General features: G+C 41.9%; 2 protein-coding genes across 5 annotated transcripts in view; one reads left to right on the top strand and one right to left on the bottom strand.

Moving 5' to 3' along the window:
• The window catches only part of PHC3 (polyhomeotic homolog 3), a 63,843-nt gene extending 56,054 nt beyond the window's left edge, over nucleotides 1-7,789 (bottom strand). For both annotated transcript variants that reach the window (XM_044434504.1, XM_044434505.1), the window contains exons 1-4: nucleotides 7,722-7,789; nucleotides 4,692-4,842; nucleotides 3,520-3,678; nucleotides 425-502 (exon numbers count right to left, since the gene is read on the bottom strand). In XM_044434504.1, the coding sequence (XP_044290439.1) occupies nucleotides 425-502; nucleotides 3,520-3,678; nucleotides 4,692-4,820 (366 nt within the window). In that variant the 5' untranslated portion in view covers nucleotides 4,821-4,842; nucleotides 7,722-7,789. The remainder of the gene's footprint in view (nucleotides 1-424; nucleotides 503-3,519; nucleotides 3,679-4,691; nucleotides 4,843-7,721) is intronic.
• The window catches only part of PRKCI (protein kinase C iota), a 108,893-nt gene that overhangs the window by 66,054 nt on the left and 24,807 nt on the right, over nucleotides 1-18,032 (top strand). Inside the window, exons 1-2 of one of the 3 annotated variants that reach the window (XM_044434515.1) lie at nucleotides 9,336-9,628; nucleotides 17,759-17,880. In XM_044434515.1, the coding sequence (XP_044290450.1) occupies nucleotides 9,459-9,628; nucleotides 17,759-17,880 (292 nt within the window). In that variant the 5' untranslated portion in view covers nucleotides 9,336-9,458. Of the gene's footprint in view, nucleotides 1-9,335; nucleotides 9,629-15,792; nucleotides 15,964-17,758; nucleotides 17,881-18,032 lie in introns of those variants that run through there. The other 2 variants (XM_044434516.1, XM_044434517.1) reach the window with 2 other exon arrangements.

Here is an 18,032-nt window from a genome sequence, read left to right as displayed (position 1 = left end):
CAGATTACAGTCATACTGTCCAGTTTATTGTTTAAACTCAGCACATTAGCTCCTAGCATTTTCATTCTTGTAAAAGCTGAGTGCATTCTGTTTTGAGCCTCCAACTACTACCATGGAGGATTCTTTTCCTTGAACAGATCTGGCAAAGCCTATACCTAAGTATTTCCCAAAGAGATTCAAGATCTTTATATTAATACACAATATGTAATATTGTGGGTTCAGTAAGGGGCTTTTAAAACAGCATTTTAAGTACACACACAGAGACCAATGTCAAAGAAAAAAAAATACAAGTTTCTGCTCCTTCAGTGCTTTGCGTTAAAAATGTAAATGTGATCATTTATATTTATTTTTCCATGCAAACAATAGGAACATGTTAACTTATAAAAATCTAGGTTGAAAGTATGTGCTTTGTATGGATGCTTACCGAAGTCTCTGACATGCTTGACTGCTGAGTTACACTGCCATTGGGAGATGCACACTGCCTCCCACCTGACAGGTTTGCCTAAATAGTAAGCACATTAGTCAAATGAGTCATTTACACAGCAATAAAATGTATATAAGTAATATTGGATATGATATATTGAATGTTTAACTCAACAGTATTCACTAGGTAGCCCAATGACCACATGAAACCCACAATGGGTTCTCTATTGACCCCAGTATCCTCAACCCTGCAACCTCTTCACCCCAGTTTATGGTTTCATAGTACAAAATAACCATTCCTGTATCAAGTAACAACCTGTCTAGCCTAGCAATGATTCCCATGGTATACCCAGAACACCCTGATGGACCTTATCTTGGGTCAAATTACAGGCCACTACATTTCTCCATAAAAGTTGAACCAATTCTTAAAACATAACAGCTCTATTTTTCTTAACATGTTCTTGGGCAACAGATGAATAAAAAGCAATTTAGGAGGCACTGATTTGGCTTGAGGTTGCCAGCTCTCCATCCCTTCTCACTCTCTGATTGTAAACTTTTGAATATGTCAAATGCACATTTTTCATTTATTCACAGATGTTCTGCTATTCTTCTCTCCTGCTCACCCACAGCCAAGGGCCTGCACAAGGGGGAAAAAACCCCAATCCCCCATTTACCCAAGTATAGGCTACTGTAAGGTTATAAACAGCATCCATAGATCCTAAGGAGTAACTGAACCTGCACATGAGACAAACTTCCTGACAGAAGTCTCAGCATATTATGAAATTAAGCATTATACCCTGGGGGATTATGGTTTTTTCAAAATCAGCAATTATTCTGTATATCCAAGCATATACAATTTGGGCTGATATTCAAAACTTTGAAAGAACTACATTAAAGTTTCTAAAATACAATATTCAAAATTGCTTCAATTCATCTGTAATGAACTGTGCATGTTTACTGGTAGGACTCAAATAAGAATGGTTTCTACTACAATATGTACCAGTGGTCTTTCTAATATTTTGGTGCTATTATGCAATATATTGGCGTATAAGATAACCCTTGAAACTGAAAATAGCAAAGCAAAAATTGGGGGTCATCTTATACACCTGTTATATTACAAACATCAGAAAAGCAGTCCAAAATATTGACCTTGTGTTATACGCAAGTCATATTATACACTGATCTATATGGTGTTTGTGAAGGAAAATGCCTTCTTTTTAATTGTTGGTTTTAAACAAACATAGCAAAATCATTTGAAAATTGTTTTACACTATAGAAGTGAAATGAAGAACTGTATTTTTAATTATAAATGGGTTTTATTTATTACATACTAGACTGCAGCATGACCATTCTAGTCTACTTAATTGGTTGTATTAGTATAATTCAATTCTATAAAATTATTTTGTAAATATATATTACTTGACAATTTAAACAGTTCTTAAATACCACATACATACGACAAAATATTTGAGGCATGAAGCAAATACTATTTTATTCAACCAGTCATTTTAAACACTTTGATCCCTTTTAAACTCAGCCAAAATTAGGGGGAACAGTAAGGCAGACTAACTGTGGTTTATCCTATCCAAGTTCCATTCCCTTGTTGAGGTGCTCCATTCAGCAGTCTTCAGGGTGATCTAGCATGGTGTTGGGAATCTCCTAAACTGGTGGTGTTAGTGGCTTCATCATTACATAGAGATTGCCTTACTGGAAGTGGCTCAGGACTTGATATTATTATCTGAGGATTTGGAGCGTACCAGTGACTCACAACTCCATTTCTCCTCTATCGCTAACAAGAACAAAACTGTTGATGTTTTGAATTGTACCTGAAGAGAGTAATAAGCTGGATGAGGCCCAATAACTGAGGCTTTATCCAGAATCCATCAAAAAGAGGCATGACTCACTGGAGAAGACAATAATGGTAGGTAGAATTGAAGGCAGAAGAGGGAGACCAAATATGAGATGGATCAATTTCATGAGAAAGTTACAACTGTGAGTTTACAGGAGCTGAACAGAACTGTCAAGGACAGAAACATTTTGGAGGTATACATTCATAGGGTCACCATAAGTCAGAGATGACTTAATATCATGTAACTACCACCACCACCTGGACAAGACACAGGTGTTCCTGCTCAGGAGACAAAATCTGAAACAGAACTTCAGTTTCAGATAGGATATTGCTCCTCTTGAGGAATCAGGATTGATTTAGGTAAATGATCCTGGATTCAGCCTTGCTCCTGGATGCTCAGGTACATACAATAACCAGGAGTGTCTTCTCTCAGGTTAGGCTGATGTACCAACTACACTTGTTCTGAATAAGTCAAATGAAAATACAGTAACACACACCTTAAGATACTTCTAGACTTGATCTTCACAATACACTCTCTTTTTGACTGGGCCACAAGCATGTCAGTGAGCATTTTCCAATGGGATCATGTTACACTTATCCTGCAATACCTGCACTGGCAGCCAATCTGTTTCTGGGTGCAATGCAATGTACTAGTCAGTTTGAAGTCCTAAACAGGGTGTCTGAAGTCAGAATTAATGATCTGCAGTAGTAATTTGATTATTTCCAAAGTAAAGATTGAACTGGCTTAGTCTCCAGTTCCTAACGGGAGGTTATTCCTTCTTCTTTACAACAACAAGCCATAAAATTGAAGATTTAAATTCCCTTTACACAATAACAAAACATTAGTTGGAAATTCAATGATCTATAAGGAAATACTGCCTAGCTTGCCTAAGTTTATCTAGGTAGAATTCCTTATTTATTAGGTTTACAGCCAGCTTTTTTTCTTACAGCAAACTCAGAGTGGCTTACATAGTTCTCCTCCTCCTCCTCTCAATCTTACCCCACAACAATCATCCAGTTGGCTCCATGGCTGAGCAGTGACTAGAAGCCAGACTGCCTGAGTCCCACTCCTGCGCTCTCAACTACTACCACACACTGGCTCTCTGTATGTTGTAGCTGATAGCCAGTGTGCAGTATAAAAAGAGGTTGGAAGCCACTTATTAAGATAAAACACAACTGAATTATATGTTTGGTAGAATTTAGGATTAATTTCTAGATTATTCTTTTCTAACCTATCCTAGTCTCACCTGTGGAACACTGGCCAGACTCTGGAACTGAGCACTGCTCAAATGCTGCTGTTGCAAAGCAGCAGTTTGTAACATTAGATGTTGCTGCTGAGCGGCATACATCTGCTGCAGGTATTGTGCCGCTGAGCTAGGGGGACGATGCAAGGCCTGCTGAATAACCTGTAGATTTTAAAATAACATTATTAGAATGGCAGAAATAACAATTCTTAATAGTAAGATCACATCACTCATTCAAGCATCATCACAGCTTGTAGTTCCCAGTAACTGCACCACATCCCCAGCTTATTTGCCATTATCATTCTAATTGCTTTGGACAAAGTATTTAATATGATTTTGAAAATACTGTTCTCACTGCTACCTGTATGATCAACCAGTAAACACAAGCCTACATATGCAAGGTTAAAGTTTACTAAGAAAAAGTATATGGGGAAAAGCAGGCAATCAGCAATTACCATATCATTGTGAAGCTCACCATTCTTGATCTGGACAATGCAATCAGGTTCTCAGCACTCTGCTTAACAATTAGTCTAGCAGTCAAGAGCCCATAGACAGTTTCTCTCAATAAATATATTGTACAAATATTAACATGCTGCAAAGCCCCACTCTGTACTGACAAACATTCCAATCATGAGCATGCAACAGTTAAACACAGATTAATTAAGTTTTAGGTTCCGTATTATCCTACAGTTTTGAAAAGGAACAGAGAAAAAGGAGTAGAAGTAGGATCAAAGAGGAATCACCATCTGGGAGTGGAGGACAGTGGGATAGGGACAAATGTAGAAGGAAGCAGAGAAAATAGAGAGGGGATGCCACAGGAATAAGACAAAGAATCAAAGAGCTGGGGTGGAGTGAGGACTAGAAATGACGCATGAAAGAGGAACTGGCACAACACTAAGTAATTCACTACTATACTTTTTCCTAGCCTTGCTTTTTCCAAGGGCAGGATTTGCAGACAGTGCTGGAATTTAACCATTGTGCAAGAACAGATGCAAGTAGCTACAACCTTTTCCTGCAAAAAGCAGTTTTACCATACCCTCTAAAATCACTGCCTCCTGTAATAACTTGTAATCACAGCCATTTATTGCTGTGTTTGCAACCTCCTGTATCATCATCTTTTGCTTTTTTTATTTTCAACATCTGTCTTTCTCAGCAGCATACAGCCAATCACATACTTGTACAGCATGTCGATCGGAGCCACTATAGACAGATATCTGAGGTGGCTGCGTACGGGAGGGGGAAGAAGTTGTAGCAACGGTTGTTGTGCATGTGGAAGATGTTGTTGTGCTTGGCTCATTCTCCATAGCTGTGGAATGATACTTCCACCTGTTGAAGAAAAACAACAACAATGGTTCAAACATAGGACATATTCCATTGGTTAGAATCTAAAGAGTCACACACAAACTGGTTTGATCCTAAGGTGAAATATAAGTTTAAATCCCAGACTACCCAAGAATGCAAGTCCCAATCTTTCACTTGCACATCGGCAGATCATGAACACACCAAGGATTCCAAGACTATTGTAGATCTTGCTTCAAAGTTAAAGGGCATCCACTTTAGCAAGGATTTCAATCTGGGTTTCAGAGTCTAATGGCACAAACTTACACGTTTTTTTCAAAGGTAAAGATTAATGTGTTCAACTTACTCCAAGATTAAGTATGCATAGAATTGCAACATAAATCCAAAACAATCTAGCCATACCACCATACTGGCCCCCAGGTCATCACTGTTCAGCTGACCATTGTATGTGCTTTCGGTTTACAAGATGAAATCATCAGTTGCACATGGCAGGACCTTTACAGTACTTGTCCTAAGTCTGTGAAGCGACCTCTTCAGTGAGCTCAAAAACAAATTTCCTTTCATGGCATTCTGAAAGGGGCACAAAATTAATCTCAGTTGCCTTTACAGTGGTACCTTGGCTCACGAACTTAATGCATTCCAGGACTCTGGTCGTGAGCCAAGTCAAATTTTCCTATAAGGGTCAATGAAAATAAGGTTAATCCATTCTGCAACTATATTTTTTTACTCACAAAAATTTGAAGCAAAGTGACAAAGAATGTGCATGATCACGGGCGCGCTCTTGCAGGAAAGACGGGAGCAATCTCGGCCATCTCCCCACCCCCAAACCAGCACGATCGCAGCCATCCTCCTACCCCCGAGTGGGGAGATGGCCACGATCACAGTCGCGTTCGTGCAGGGAAGTCCTGCGTGATCACGGCGATGCTGTGCTGTGCCGCACCCGTCTTTCCTGCAGGAGGAATGGCTGTGATAGTGCTGCTTCTGGGTGCAGCGGGAGGACGGCCAAGATTGCACCGTCTTTCCTGCAGGAGCGCGCCCGTGCCAGGATTTCTTTGAGAAGCATCAACCAAACATAACTGTAATGAACAGTGTTGAATCTGATGAATGATAATGTGGTCTCTCATTTCTGGAGGGTTATGCAAGCACAGGAAAAAACAAGTGACTATAGACAGATTTTTCACCAAAATTGACCCTGCAGCTAAGAGACAACGAATAGAGGAAACCCCTGAAAGAGAGCTCCCCAATGTCCTTATGGAGGGGGACTCTCCCTCAAAACAATAACCTCCCCCCCACCTAGGTTAGTGTTCTCCACTGTACAGTGTACTGTACTTTGTTACTCTGTTCTTCTTTGTCACTTTGTTTCTGATTTAAAAAAAATAGTTACAGCACGGATGAACCTTATTTACATTGAACCTTATGGGGAAATTTGACTTGGCTCACAACCAAAAATTGGCTCACAACCACATTTGGAGGGGCCAGAATGGATAAACCTTATTTAATACACTGAATCTTATGGGGAAATTTGACTTGTGTCACAACCAATTTGGGTCACAACCAGAGTCGTGGAACAGATTAAATTGGTGAGCCAAGGTACCACTGTAATTGGAATGTAGTTTTAATGTGGGATGCTTTATTGAATCATATTAGCAGCATATAATACTTTTGGAGACTACAATCCAATTTAGAAGAGCATTTTAGTTCTGCAATATGAACTAGAAATTCTTAAAATGAATGCATAAAACACTCAACATTTGCATGGTACTTTCAACAGTTCAAAGTATTTTCCACGCATTATTGAGTTGCAGTCCTCACAGTCCTGTAAACTGAGATTTGAATACTGCCTAAGTAGAGAAGCACAGTCTCTTAGGACACATTCTACGCATGTCTACACAGGAAAAGTCATACAATGCCAGTATTCTCAGCTAGCATAGTCAAGCCAGCATACTGTCTAACCCTATACATCAAGAGTGGGCAACCTGCCTCCATATGCTGGACTCTTAAGACCCACAGAAACAGTCAGAATGGTGATGGGCTGCAAGAGCCTGAGCCCCAAACACCTGGAGCCCCACATGTTGCCCACCTCAGTTACACCGACTTGTTGGGACAAAAGTGCGTTAAATTCATGGGCGCCTGCTTCTGAATAGATGTGCATAAGCTTGCACCGTTGGCCACTCCACTATGTAAGTTTCTAAATGAGTAGTAGTATTTGTTGCAGCAAGAGCAGTTGCAGGTTTTGTCGCACCCTAACGGCCAACGCGTCTCATTGTGGCATCCACTTTCCTGGGCTACAGCCTACTTCATCAGCCCAAACTCCTGAAACCCCAAACCACAAGGCTCTCGGTTGTTGCAGCTGCAGCAAGCGTTCTCACAACCACTCAGAACGTGCTTAAGAATACTATAAATGAACTCATGAACTGCGCAACAGGCACAAAATCAACCGTTACAATTCAGCGTCTAGAGAGACAGGTAATGAGCGCGGCGGCGATGACAGTCTACCCCTGCCGAATCTCTGCCTGTCCCACGTTTCATTTATTTTGCCGGGAGAGGAAAGCAAAACACACTCTAGACCGGCGGCTGGGAGAAAACGGGTATGCCTCTGACAGGGACGGCCACGGCCATCCAGGGACCAGCTTCCCGCACCCAGCCTTCGCGCAGGGGCGCTCCACGGCAGGCACCCTGCTGCCCGCCAGAGGAGGCAGATGCCGAGGAACACCGGCGGTGCCTGGGCCCACTGCCTTCCCGGGTTGCCAACTGACAAAAGATCGCCCCGGGGGAAGACTCGACCCCCAGGACCAGCGCCCGCGAGCGCCGGAGGGAACGCACGGCAGCGCCCCCGCGGCCGCCGGCCCTTTCCTCTGCCCTCCTCCGCGCGCAACGCATCCCCCTCAGCGAGAGAGAAAACGCACCCGCTCAGCGTACAAATCGCTCACTCCGCTTCCGCCATGTTCTCGCCTCCCTCACAGGGAGGCACCGCGCACGCGCCTCGCAGCCCGGAGGTCGGCCGACCTCCCCCACCCGGAAGAGGTCACGTGCGATCCCGTCGCTCCCGCGCTTTAGCTCCTAGCTGCTGCAGCTTTCTGCGGTTCGGTTTGCGAGCGCCAACCTCGGGCAAAGCAAGGTGTTTCTTAAATAAAATACGTTAATATAGGCACGGGCTGTTCCTCTGTGTAAATGTTCTTTTTTTTTCTTTCCAGAAGAAACTAAGTCTGTAGTTCCAATTTTCAGAGCATTCCACCGAGCAAGCTCCATCATTTTCAGCTTCTCATTACTCCGAGGCGTAACGTCGGCAGGTCCCATTTATGTAAACCAGGTGATTCCTACACCGAGTGATACCTTTATTAAGCCATCTTAAAAGATGACATAAGATATGCAAGCTTTGGAGAACTTCTGATCTCTTTAAGGCGCAATACTAGGCATGTTGAGACAGAAAAAAAGCCGAAGCCAAATTGAGCTCTTGATGGGTAAGAATGCTAAGTTAAAAAACTGGAAGTTATAAGGCGTTTTCCCCCCTGAGTAACTATGCATAGGATTGCGCCCTTAAACATTTTAATTTTTGTGATCTTTTGAGTCGATCTAATAAAGGCATTACTGAATATGGATGTTGGAATCTTCCTTCGATGTGGTTGCCTTCAGTTTTGGGTATGTGTTAGATGAAGCAATCTCTGTAACAAGGCTAAACGTGTTTAGACACACTCAAGTTGTATGTTTCGTATTCCCGTTTACGTCGTCTACGCATCGCAGAGTAATCTCTGCCAAGACATCAAACCAGTGCTCTGTCGGACGATTTGCTGTCTTTGGAAACTACGCGTCCCAAAATTCTCCGCGTTCCCCGGTATTTCTGGAACTTGCAGTCTTCGCGCTCCATGAAGGCGTTGGCCTGTATTAACATAGCATAAGTCTACACATAAAGCCGCGATTGAATTGCGGGTGGTGGTGATGAAAAATCAACGGCGGTAGATGCAACATGTAGAAGTCTTTCGTCCCCATTGGACTCTAAGACGGGGTAGAAGGAATATTCCTTGTGTGTAGTACAATCCCTTCATCAAGAACAAGTGAAGCTGGGAAAAAGGGAGGTTGCTGCTGGAGATGATAGTAAGTTAGTCAGCGATTTATTCATTTTCCGAAACTTATGAATTGGCTCTGTTTCAGTATCTTAAAAAAAATGCACGTGCCTCTCTATACCTGCTCTTTCTACCCGAAACGGCTTCTCGTTTGCACGCATACGAGCGTCACCTCCCTATAAATCTGCGAAGTGGGTTATTCCCGGTTCCTTCAAGTCGTGTTCCCCTCTCCCGGCTCTCCCTCACTTCCGTTCGAGGACTTCGGCGCGTCCCCGGGGGGCGGGGCGGGGCAAGCATGGCATAGACAAGGAGCCTCGCACACTCACCTGCGCGTGCGCGCAGTTGGGCGGGGGCGGCGGCGCCGGGGGCGGCTGGCGGGTCGCGCGCTCGCTTCGAGCCGCGGAGGGCGGAGTGGCGGGAGCGGAGCGCCCGTTCGCGCGACGCCTCGTCTCTCCTTCCTTGTGCCCAAGGGACGAGCGGGAGGCGGTGAGCGCGCGCGGCTCGCTCCCTTCCCACCGCCGCTAGCAGCACCGCCACCCCCTTCCGCAGCTCCGGGGTGGGGCCGGGCAAGGCAAGGGGGCGATGCCGACTCAGCGCGAGAGCGGCAGCAACAGCGGCGTCGGCAGCATGTCTCACCCTGGCCTGGGAGGCGGCGGCGGCGGCGGCGGAGGAAGCGGCGGCAGCGTCGGCGGTCTTGGGGGCCCTGGCGGCGACAGCGCCCATCAGGTCCGCGTGAAGGCTTACTACAAAGGGTGAGTGGCCGGCTTGGAAGAGGGGAGTGGCCGTGGGGGTGGGGGGAGAAGCGCGAAGAGGAGGAGGAGGATGGGGCCGGCGCGGGTGACTGGTTGCATGGGTGGTCTAGAGGGGCTGCTGCTTCTCAAATAATGCGGGACTCACTCGGAAGAAATCCGCTGTCGGTTCGAAATAAGCAAAAGGAAGCTCAGTTTCATACGACGGGTGGTTAGCCCGTGGTATTCACTGCCACAAGATGCGGTGATGCGCCCTGGCTGGCCTTAACTATCTTGCCACTTACTAAAGTGTGATAGGTAAAACCCCCGTGTTAGGAGGCACTCTGTCTCTGGGTACTCTGGGTTCTAGGGGAGGCAATGGAGTGTCTTTCTGCGCTGGTCTCAAGTGTTGAACTAGCTGCTCTTGGTTGAAGATGACGCTTTGAGTAGGAAGTGTGGAAATGGTGCATTCTGACCTTGAGAAGGAAAGGAGTAGGGTGCAGGTGCTAGGGCTATTTCTTAGAGAGCTGCAAACTTAGCGGTCAGGCATGGATAAATTATAAAAGCAATACCGGTGAGATAAATCTGCCAAGTTCATAGGAGAAAGGTTTAGGTTGCTACTGGAGTGGCTTGTTGGTATGGTGGGCCTTATCCTTTGGGTAGTTATGGGAGGCAGATGGTTCTGTGCAATGGGTCTGGGCTTTGGCATTTTAAACACATGGTAGTTAAGGCTTTCCCACCAATCCCAAAGAAAGACTAATGGGGAAGGCAAGATTAACTGCTCTTTGCTTGAGTGATCCAATAGGGTGGGAGCTTAGTCAGGTGAATGCTTTTGGTGAGGAAAATAGCCTTGCTGTGAACTATGAGAGGAAGAAAAATGTCTGTGGGATGCAGATTGTCAAAGGAATGCTGTTGGGAGGGATCCATGAGTAGGAGGATTGTTCGTAGAGCGAGGCAAGCATGCATACAGAATTTCAGAAATGAAACACAGTGAAGCAGTGGAACTTCCTGAAAGTGTGGAAGGGCTAAAGGCTGGATTTCCTCTTGAGGATAAGGGGTGTTGCATATGGACTGATTTACATAGAAGAATCCCTAGCAAATCCCCGGTGCAGTATTTTGTGCTTCTTTGCTTGTGCTTCTATACCAGTTGTATATGATAGTGTGGATTCACCTTGTTAGATGTGGTAGTGCAGGATCTCAAGCATCCCAAGCCTGTTCCAATTTCCCCTTTTTCTTTTAGTATAGACCCTTTCCTAGAGCTATGGCAGTTTTAAGGATTAGCAAAAAATAAATGTAGTAGGTAAGTGAATTGTGTCTTGAAAATGGGCATAAAGGAATTACCAAGATATTTTGAATGGGTGTGCTCAAGGTGAGGTTGAATAAAGTTCTTTGAATTGTGGATGCTGAGCAAAATTAAGAAAGGTATGACTAGGAGAAGGGATATCTGCCCTTTTCCTTGACAAATGAATTTTTGAACTCCTCTTACTGGAATTCTGTTAGAATTTTCTGCAATGCTAGTAACAAAGATGTTGTGACAGTAGAGAGATGCCCGTAACAGTATATTGCAAAGACTGCAGAAGTGAGTTGCTGGGCAGGGATGCGGTTCTGTGGGTGGGGTGTGACCACAGATTACTTGTAGAATGTGATTATAGCATGCTCGAAGTTGTTGAGCTACTTTTGCCTTGTATATTACTTTTTCTCCTACCATTTACACCTAAAGGTGGAAAAGAAGGGAGCTGGTGTTTTTTTTGAATGTGGCTGATTTGTCTGCTCTCACTATAGCAAAGGAGTCTTTATCATTTTGGGTAGGTAGAAAGATTTTGCTTTCAACTTAACAAGTGGTCTTTTTATATTACATATGTGTGTGTGGATAGACTTTATTTCATACCATGGGGCCATTCGAAGTAAAATATAATTGTACTTAATATCATGGTTTTCTTTTACCTGTTAGCAATCTGGACCTGGTGTGTTGTTGGGTTATCTCTGGGTATAAGGAATAAACAATCTGGAGTTTCTAGATTTGGTTTGAATATCATGATATCCCAGGAACACGGCATTCCTGGGCGGGTAGCTGAAAGTGGAAGCAACAAGTAGTGGAGGAAGCAGCTTGCTCGTTTTCAGTCGGCTGTAGCAGCTCTTGGGTTAAACACCCACGGTTTTACTATTGTGTGCAGTTCTGATCTGTTTTATCTAGCAGACAGTGACTGCATTTGCGCATCACACTACACCCTGTGAATAAGACATGGTGGGTTGGTTATTTGTGGAACAACCCATAGTGTGCCTGGCGGACAATTAGATTCACTGTGGATTGTACTTGCCTTCCTTCCCCCTTGGTCCTTGAGCTGACATCAGGGTGTCCTTCATGGAATCCTATTTGTCTTCCAGTTCCTGCTCCAGTGGCTACTCTTTTTAGTCACTTAAATATTTATTTACAGAGTCCCCAAACATATGTAGTTGGAGTTGTGAGTTTGCTTGTTTTTGGCTACTGCATTCGAAACATTTTGTTGGTCTTTCGCAGATTTCTTTCTTTCTTTAAAACTTTGATATGCCATCCTTTATATATGACATCTCAGGATGGCTTACAACAATGCATGCTTATGTCTTTTTCCAATAGGCAGTAGCCTTGCCTGGTCAACATCCTTATTTATGTCAGCTGTCAAAGGGAGCAGTGAAATGCAGTAGGGTATCATCAACTGAAAAATCACAGAGGAAGGAGGAGAAGATAGGTGCAGCAAAGCTCTAATTAGTAACTTGTTTGGGGATTTCTAGGGCAACCCATGTACATGTCCTTTCTAATTAAATATTAAGTCTTTGCAACTAACAACAACTTTTATTTGATGCTACTACTAGTTTGTATGGGTATTTGATATTCAGTGCTGTTGATTTTAAAATCTCAAATAAGAATTCTAAACTTATTTCATTTATTTAACCCACATTCATTCTCTCTCTCTCTGTCCCTCAAGACATTGCAGAGCAAAAACCCACAAAATGTCTGGGAGAGCACTGGAAGAATGATCCAGTTTGCACAGAACTACCCATGGGTTAAAGTATGGTTAGTTGGGGCCATGTGGGAGTGAGTTACTTCCCACATCTGCCTGCCATTTCAGATTTAGTGAATGATGTATTCCTGGGTTGTGCTCCATGACGCAACACTGATTGTTGAGAGAGTAAACACCAAGTTTTAATGCATGGCTTGTACTTGGGTTAAAACTGTTTTTCTTCTGAGGGAAAATACTGAGTGATTGGGAGGTTGTGTATTTGCTTCTGTGCAGTGCTTACTCCATAAGATTTACAGACTTTATGAACAATCCTTGCCCACAAACCAGATTGTTGTTTGGTATCATTTTCAAATGGAGAAGTTCTGAAGTAGTCAGTAGGTTAATTAATACAATAGAGTTCTGTGGTATTCTGTTAACTTTTACCTAAAAATGTTAATTAAGTCTGCAGCTCATTGCTACATCTGGAGCTAAAATGAGTCACAGAGGGAGTTGGTTCATGATCTTGGCATGGGCAGATTAGTTAAGAATTATTTCAGTTGCAACAAAAATGGTCAAACTTGTGCTATTGGACAAGATGTCCTCTTATCTTTACACCCCCCCCCCCACCACACACTGCTCTGCCCCAGTACCTATCATTTTCTAGTTGTGGAAGTTCTGAGACTTAAGTGTTCAACTTGCATAGGGCACAGTACTGCACGTGTTTAGATAGAAAAAGTTCCTACAAGTCCCATTATCTCTATGGTTGTTGATGCATTCTGGAAATTGTGGGTCTCCCATTGGTCTAACTTTGCATAGAATTGTACCCTTATGGGTAAGTAGATATGTGAGAGAGTGTAGTGAGAAGTCAAACAAATCTTAAGTTCACAATTTCTAAGTGGATTAGTTTTTAATCTATTTCTTGCAAGATGCTAAACCAGCATATAAGTAAACTCAGTAAAACAGATAAAAGCAATAAAATATTACATGTGATATAATATGGAATCATACCCAAAACCCAATTAAAAAGGTGTACTTTGGTCAGTGTGAAAGCATTCCTGTTCAGAAAATTATAGGAATTTAAAAATTAAACTTTTGAGTTAATTCAGGGTCTTAAGCTGCTTTGATCTTAAAATAGTCCAGCCTTTTGTAAATGCATTTTATTGTATTGTGTGGGAGGAAACCCTGTATTAAAGCTGACATATTTTTAACCTTTGAAAGGTCCCATAGTGGTATCTAACCAGAACTGGTGACTTAAAGTTGTTTTTTCTTCTGGAAGCATTGCCTCCCATTTTCACTTCTTTTGTCATGTCACAAAAGATTGTAAATCTGTGGGTACAACCTTACTTTATATTTATTTAACACTCTAATAGGCATTTTTTAACTGGAAGAAGAATGAACAGGTATAAAAGCCAGCTGTTTCAGTAAATGTTTAGTGGAAATATGAGGAGAAAATTCCATTCCCTATCCACTACTTAGGTCATGAGAAGAAAAGGTTTGTAAAAGCAGATTAAACTTTTGTCTCAGAATAATTATGAAATGTATTGAACGTAATGGAGGTTTTCAAGTTCATTAAGGCACCCTACAAAAATAAGAGTGCTGCTTTGTACCTATAAATGTTATAAAACGATGATGGGCTTCTTAAGGTTTTAAGATATTTTTAGTGATCCAGATTATAAACTCTGTGTTGAAATAAGGCTATGCAATAACTTTGGCAGTTACCTTTTGATCATGCTATGCCAAAAACAGGTATTTCACTTTTTGCAGTGAGGAGATTTAAAGTGCTCTAACTATAGCTAAGGAATGAATCCTATCCATCTATAGAAAGAATTTTGGGAATTGTTGGATTTTCTGAGCATGTTGGATGTTGTAGAATTTTTTTCCATGCACAATTTTGCCTTTACAGGGAGGTTTTCCAGCTTAATGAAAGAGTTTGGTTACAGTCTGATGTGTTCTATTGTGAGAGGGCCTGCCCACTCCCAAAATTTTGCCTAGTTACATGTTTACAACAACAGGCATGCATGCTGGCACAAAATGTAGCTGAAAGGCTAACAATTACTGATGCTTTAGAATTCTGCCCTTTTTGTATGATCTTCCTTCCCTCACTAAGTCTCTACAATTTTTCTAACTTTAAAGCTTTGAAAGCTCCCATTCCTGAATTTATCATCCCAAGAAAAATGTAAAATTTGGAGATTTGTATGCCTTAATTTATATTTTGATTTATATTTGTCTTACTGCGCTAGGTTCTATTGACTACTTGTGCACTACCTTGTGAAGGCTTTTAAGTTCTCGAAGGCAGTTTTAAAAATCTGTTGCTCAATATAGAGAAAGCGGTTACCTTTAGAGTAGGAGAGCAGAATGTCACCAAAGAGGGATTTTTTTCCTGAAGGAAACACCTATACTAAGATGGTTCTTAATGGTCTCCACACAGCACAAATATGGGCTTTGCATCTGCATGGAGGCTGTTGTTGGGAAGATTCTATAGCTACACATTCATACTGGGCTATGCAAATTTGTCTTTGGTAGTAGCAGTTGCTTGTCTTACTCCGGGCACCTTCTTGTCTTCTCCCACCGGTTTTTTTCCTAGCCTGCTTCTATTGGAAAAGACCTATCTTTTTCTAATTTAGAGGCTAAATTATGAACATAGCTTAATGATGTTGGAAAACAGAGTGAGGTGTTCTAGCAGACTTGCCTAGTGTCTCGCAAGTGTTGTGATTTGGGGGTGGATCTTGTGCTATGTTCCAGAATATGTATTTTGCTGAAGCTTTGCATGAATCATGTTATACAAGTACTGATAACAGTAATTGTAACAAATACTTTGAATTCTGCAAAAGATGTCCTTGGAGGTTTAATGTGGGGTTGATTTGTTATGGATGTGTTTTTTAATGCAATGTACAGCTGATAAGTGGAACAAAGAACTGTGGAGAAAGCAACCGTATTTTTGTTGCAGAGATATTTTATTGCCTGTTTGCTTGGATTTTGAATAACTGAGTAGGTCTGGCATATGGGTATGACATAAATAGGACAGATCTCAGTTTCTAATCCATTTTTATCATGGTGATTTTAATAATCAAAGTAGAGAAATGTCATCATACCTAGGAGAATTCTATCTCTTCCAAAATGCATCCCTCTTGTTACACATAGCTTTAAACTAATGGCAATGATTAAAATACCTGTCATTGTTACTAGTAAGAATTGAATAGTGGGTAATTTTTATTATTATTTTTTTACAGATTTTGTCTTTCTGATTTTATAATTTTGTAGGTTCTGATGAACCAGAGAATAAGAATAGGAAATTAATGTCATTATGAGCACTTGTGAAGGTTAAATAGATATTCTTGCACAAATAGAATGATCCATGTGGAAGAGTCAAAGGGAATTCAGGTGTTGCTTTTTCTTCTAATTTGTATTAAGTAATTTCAAAACTCAGATGTAATTATTAAGTATTTGGTTTCATTTTATCTTGTCTATTTTAGTGGACCTATTTGTACAACATAACAGCATACCATGGGTTGCTTAACCCATATTGAAATTGCTAATGAGTAGCAAATACAGATTTGGCCAATCAAAAACTACATGCTCCTTGGGCAATGCAGCCTCCAGCCCTCCCCTCAGGTACTTTGCCAGTACACATTCTTTCAGCGAATGGTATTCAGTGATAATCAAAATTGTCTGGGGTAAATATAGAAATTTGGCACAACAAGGGAAATAGATCAAAAAATCTTGGCAGGGAGAACCACTTTAAGTTCAAAAAAGAAAAAAGTTGCAACATATCCTTTGTGGATGTATTTATTTATTTAGGAAATGTGTAGGCCGTCCATCACAGTCGTCTCTGGACAGCTTACAACATTACTTCAAATCCTAAATAAAATAAACTATTCCGCAACTGAGCATAAAACCAATCTATTTCAAATAAATTAAATTAATCTAATCTAATTAAAATTACTTTATGTTAAAATATTGGTCAAATAAAAAGGTCTTGACCTGGCGCCAAAAAGCATATAATGACGGCACCAGGCGGACATCTCTAGGGAGCGCATTCCATAGTTGGGGCGCCACCGCAGAGAAAGCTGTCCTCCGAGTACTCTGTCTGCTGACCTCTTTCAAAGAGGGTTCCCGGAGGAGGGCCTCTGCTGCCGATCTTAGGGGGCGGGAGGGCATATAGGGAAAAAGGCGTTCCTTTAGGGATCCTGGTCCCAAGCCATTTAGGCTTTATAGGTAATAACCAGCGCCTTGAATTGAGCCCGGACTCAATGAGAAGCCAGTGGAGCTGATAGAGGACTGGAGTTATGTGAGAATAACGACCAGTCCCGAACAACATCCTGTCCCTGTTAGATGGAAAGACTGATTAAACACACACAAGCACGCACTTGTGCTATGTACCTGTGTTTTCTTAGTGGTCCCTTTAACTATGAAGAAATGTATAAAAATAAGGTTTTCATCGATGTACTGTATGATGCATATACACCCAGTCCCTCGGTTATGAATGTCCAAGTTAAGAACAAGCAAACCCCGAAGTCCCACCTTCTCGGAGTAGCAAGCAGGTGCCCACTGATGGTGAGCGCTGGGTGGCAAGGAGAGGAAGGAAGGGAAGAAGATGAAGAGAAGGAAAGCAGGGAAGGGAAAAAGGAGGGGAGAAGTGATGACCAGTGCCAGTGAGCAGCAAAAGAACTAGAATACAACTCCAGTGGTAACAGCCCCCGCCCCCCAGCAGCAGCACGATCAAACCCTGATACTCCAGTCCCACTATCTTCCTCTCCAACACCAGTCCCATCTCCATCATTATCCAGTTAATATTAGACTTAATGTTAGCTCAAGAAGTGTTAACCTTTAATAACCTTTTAACTATTTTCTCTATCTTTCTATATAAACTCTTTTAAGAACTGTACTGCAAAGAACTGTAAAAATCATGGACACACAAATATTAGAGCTGACATTTAAAAATGAGAATCCTTTTTCTGTTCTATACAGGCCTGGCACTTACCAATTGCAATAGTGTATCAGGTCTGGCACTGAGAGCAGGACTGATGCTTTCATCAGCATGATGTTAAGAAAAGTGTATTTGAATGTACAGGTAATGAAATGCATGTGCATTAACCAATAAAAGCAATAGAGTTTATACAATACAAATAAATATTCCATTCTAAAAGTAATAAACTTTTAATTGGATTCTTTCCAGGGATATTATGATAACCTATTTTGAACCTTCCATCTCCTTTGAGGGACTGTGTAATGAAGTTCGAGATATGTGTGCCTTTGATAATGAGCAGCTTTTCACCATGAAATGGATTGATGAAGAAGGTAAGCTAACAGAAGACAGAATTACTTCATTGATTTCTAGTATTTTCCATCTCGGCTTCTCCTTTCAAAGCTCAAATGGCAAGCATCGTTTCTTCTATGTTCTTTATTTGCTTGTATAGATGGATTGAAATTCCTAATATGGTGGGCATCAC

Source organism: Varanus komodoensis, unplaced genomic scaffold (genome assembly GCF_004798865.1).
Source record: "Varanus komodoensis strain SLA01 unplaced genomic scaffold, ASM479886v1 scaffold28, whole genome shotgun sequence".
NCBI lineage: Eukaryota > Metazoa > Chordata > Lepidosauria > Squamata > Varanidae > Varanus > Varanus komodoensis.
The sequence above is the reverse complement of the archived record's forward strand: the minus strand, read 5'-3'. Positions and strand labels throughout refer to the sequence as shown.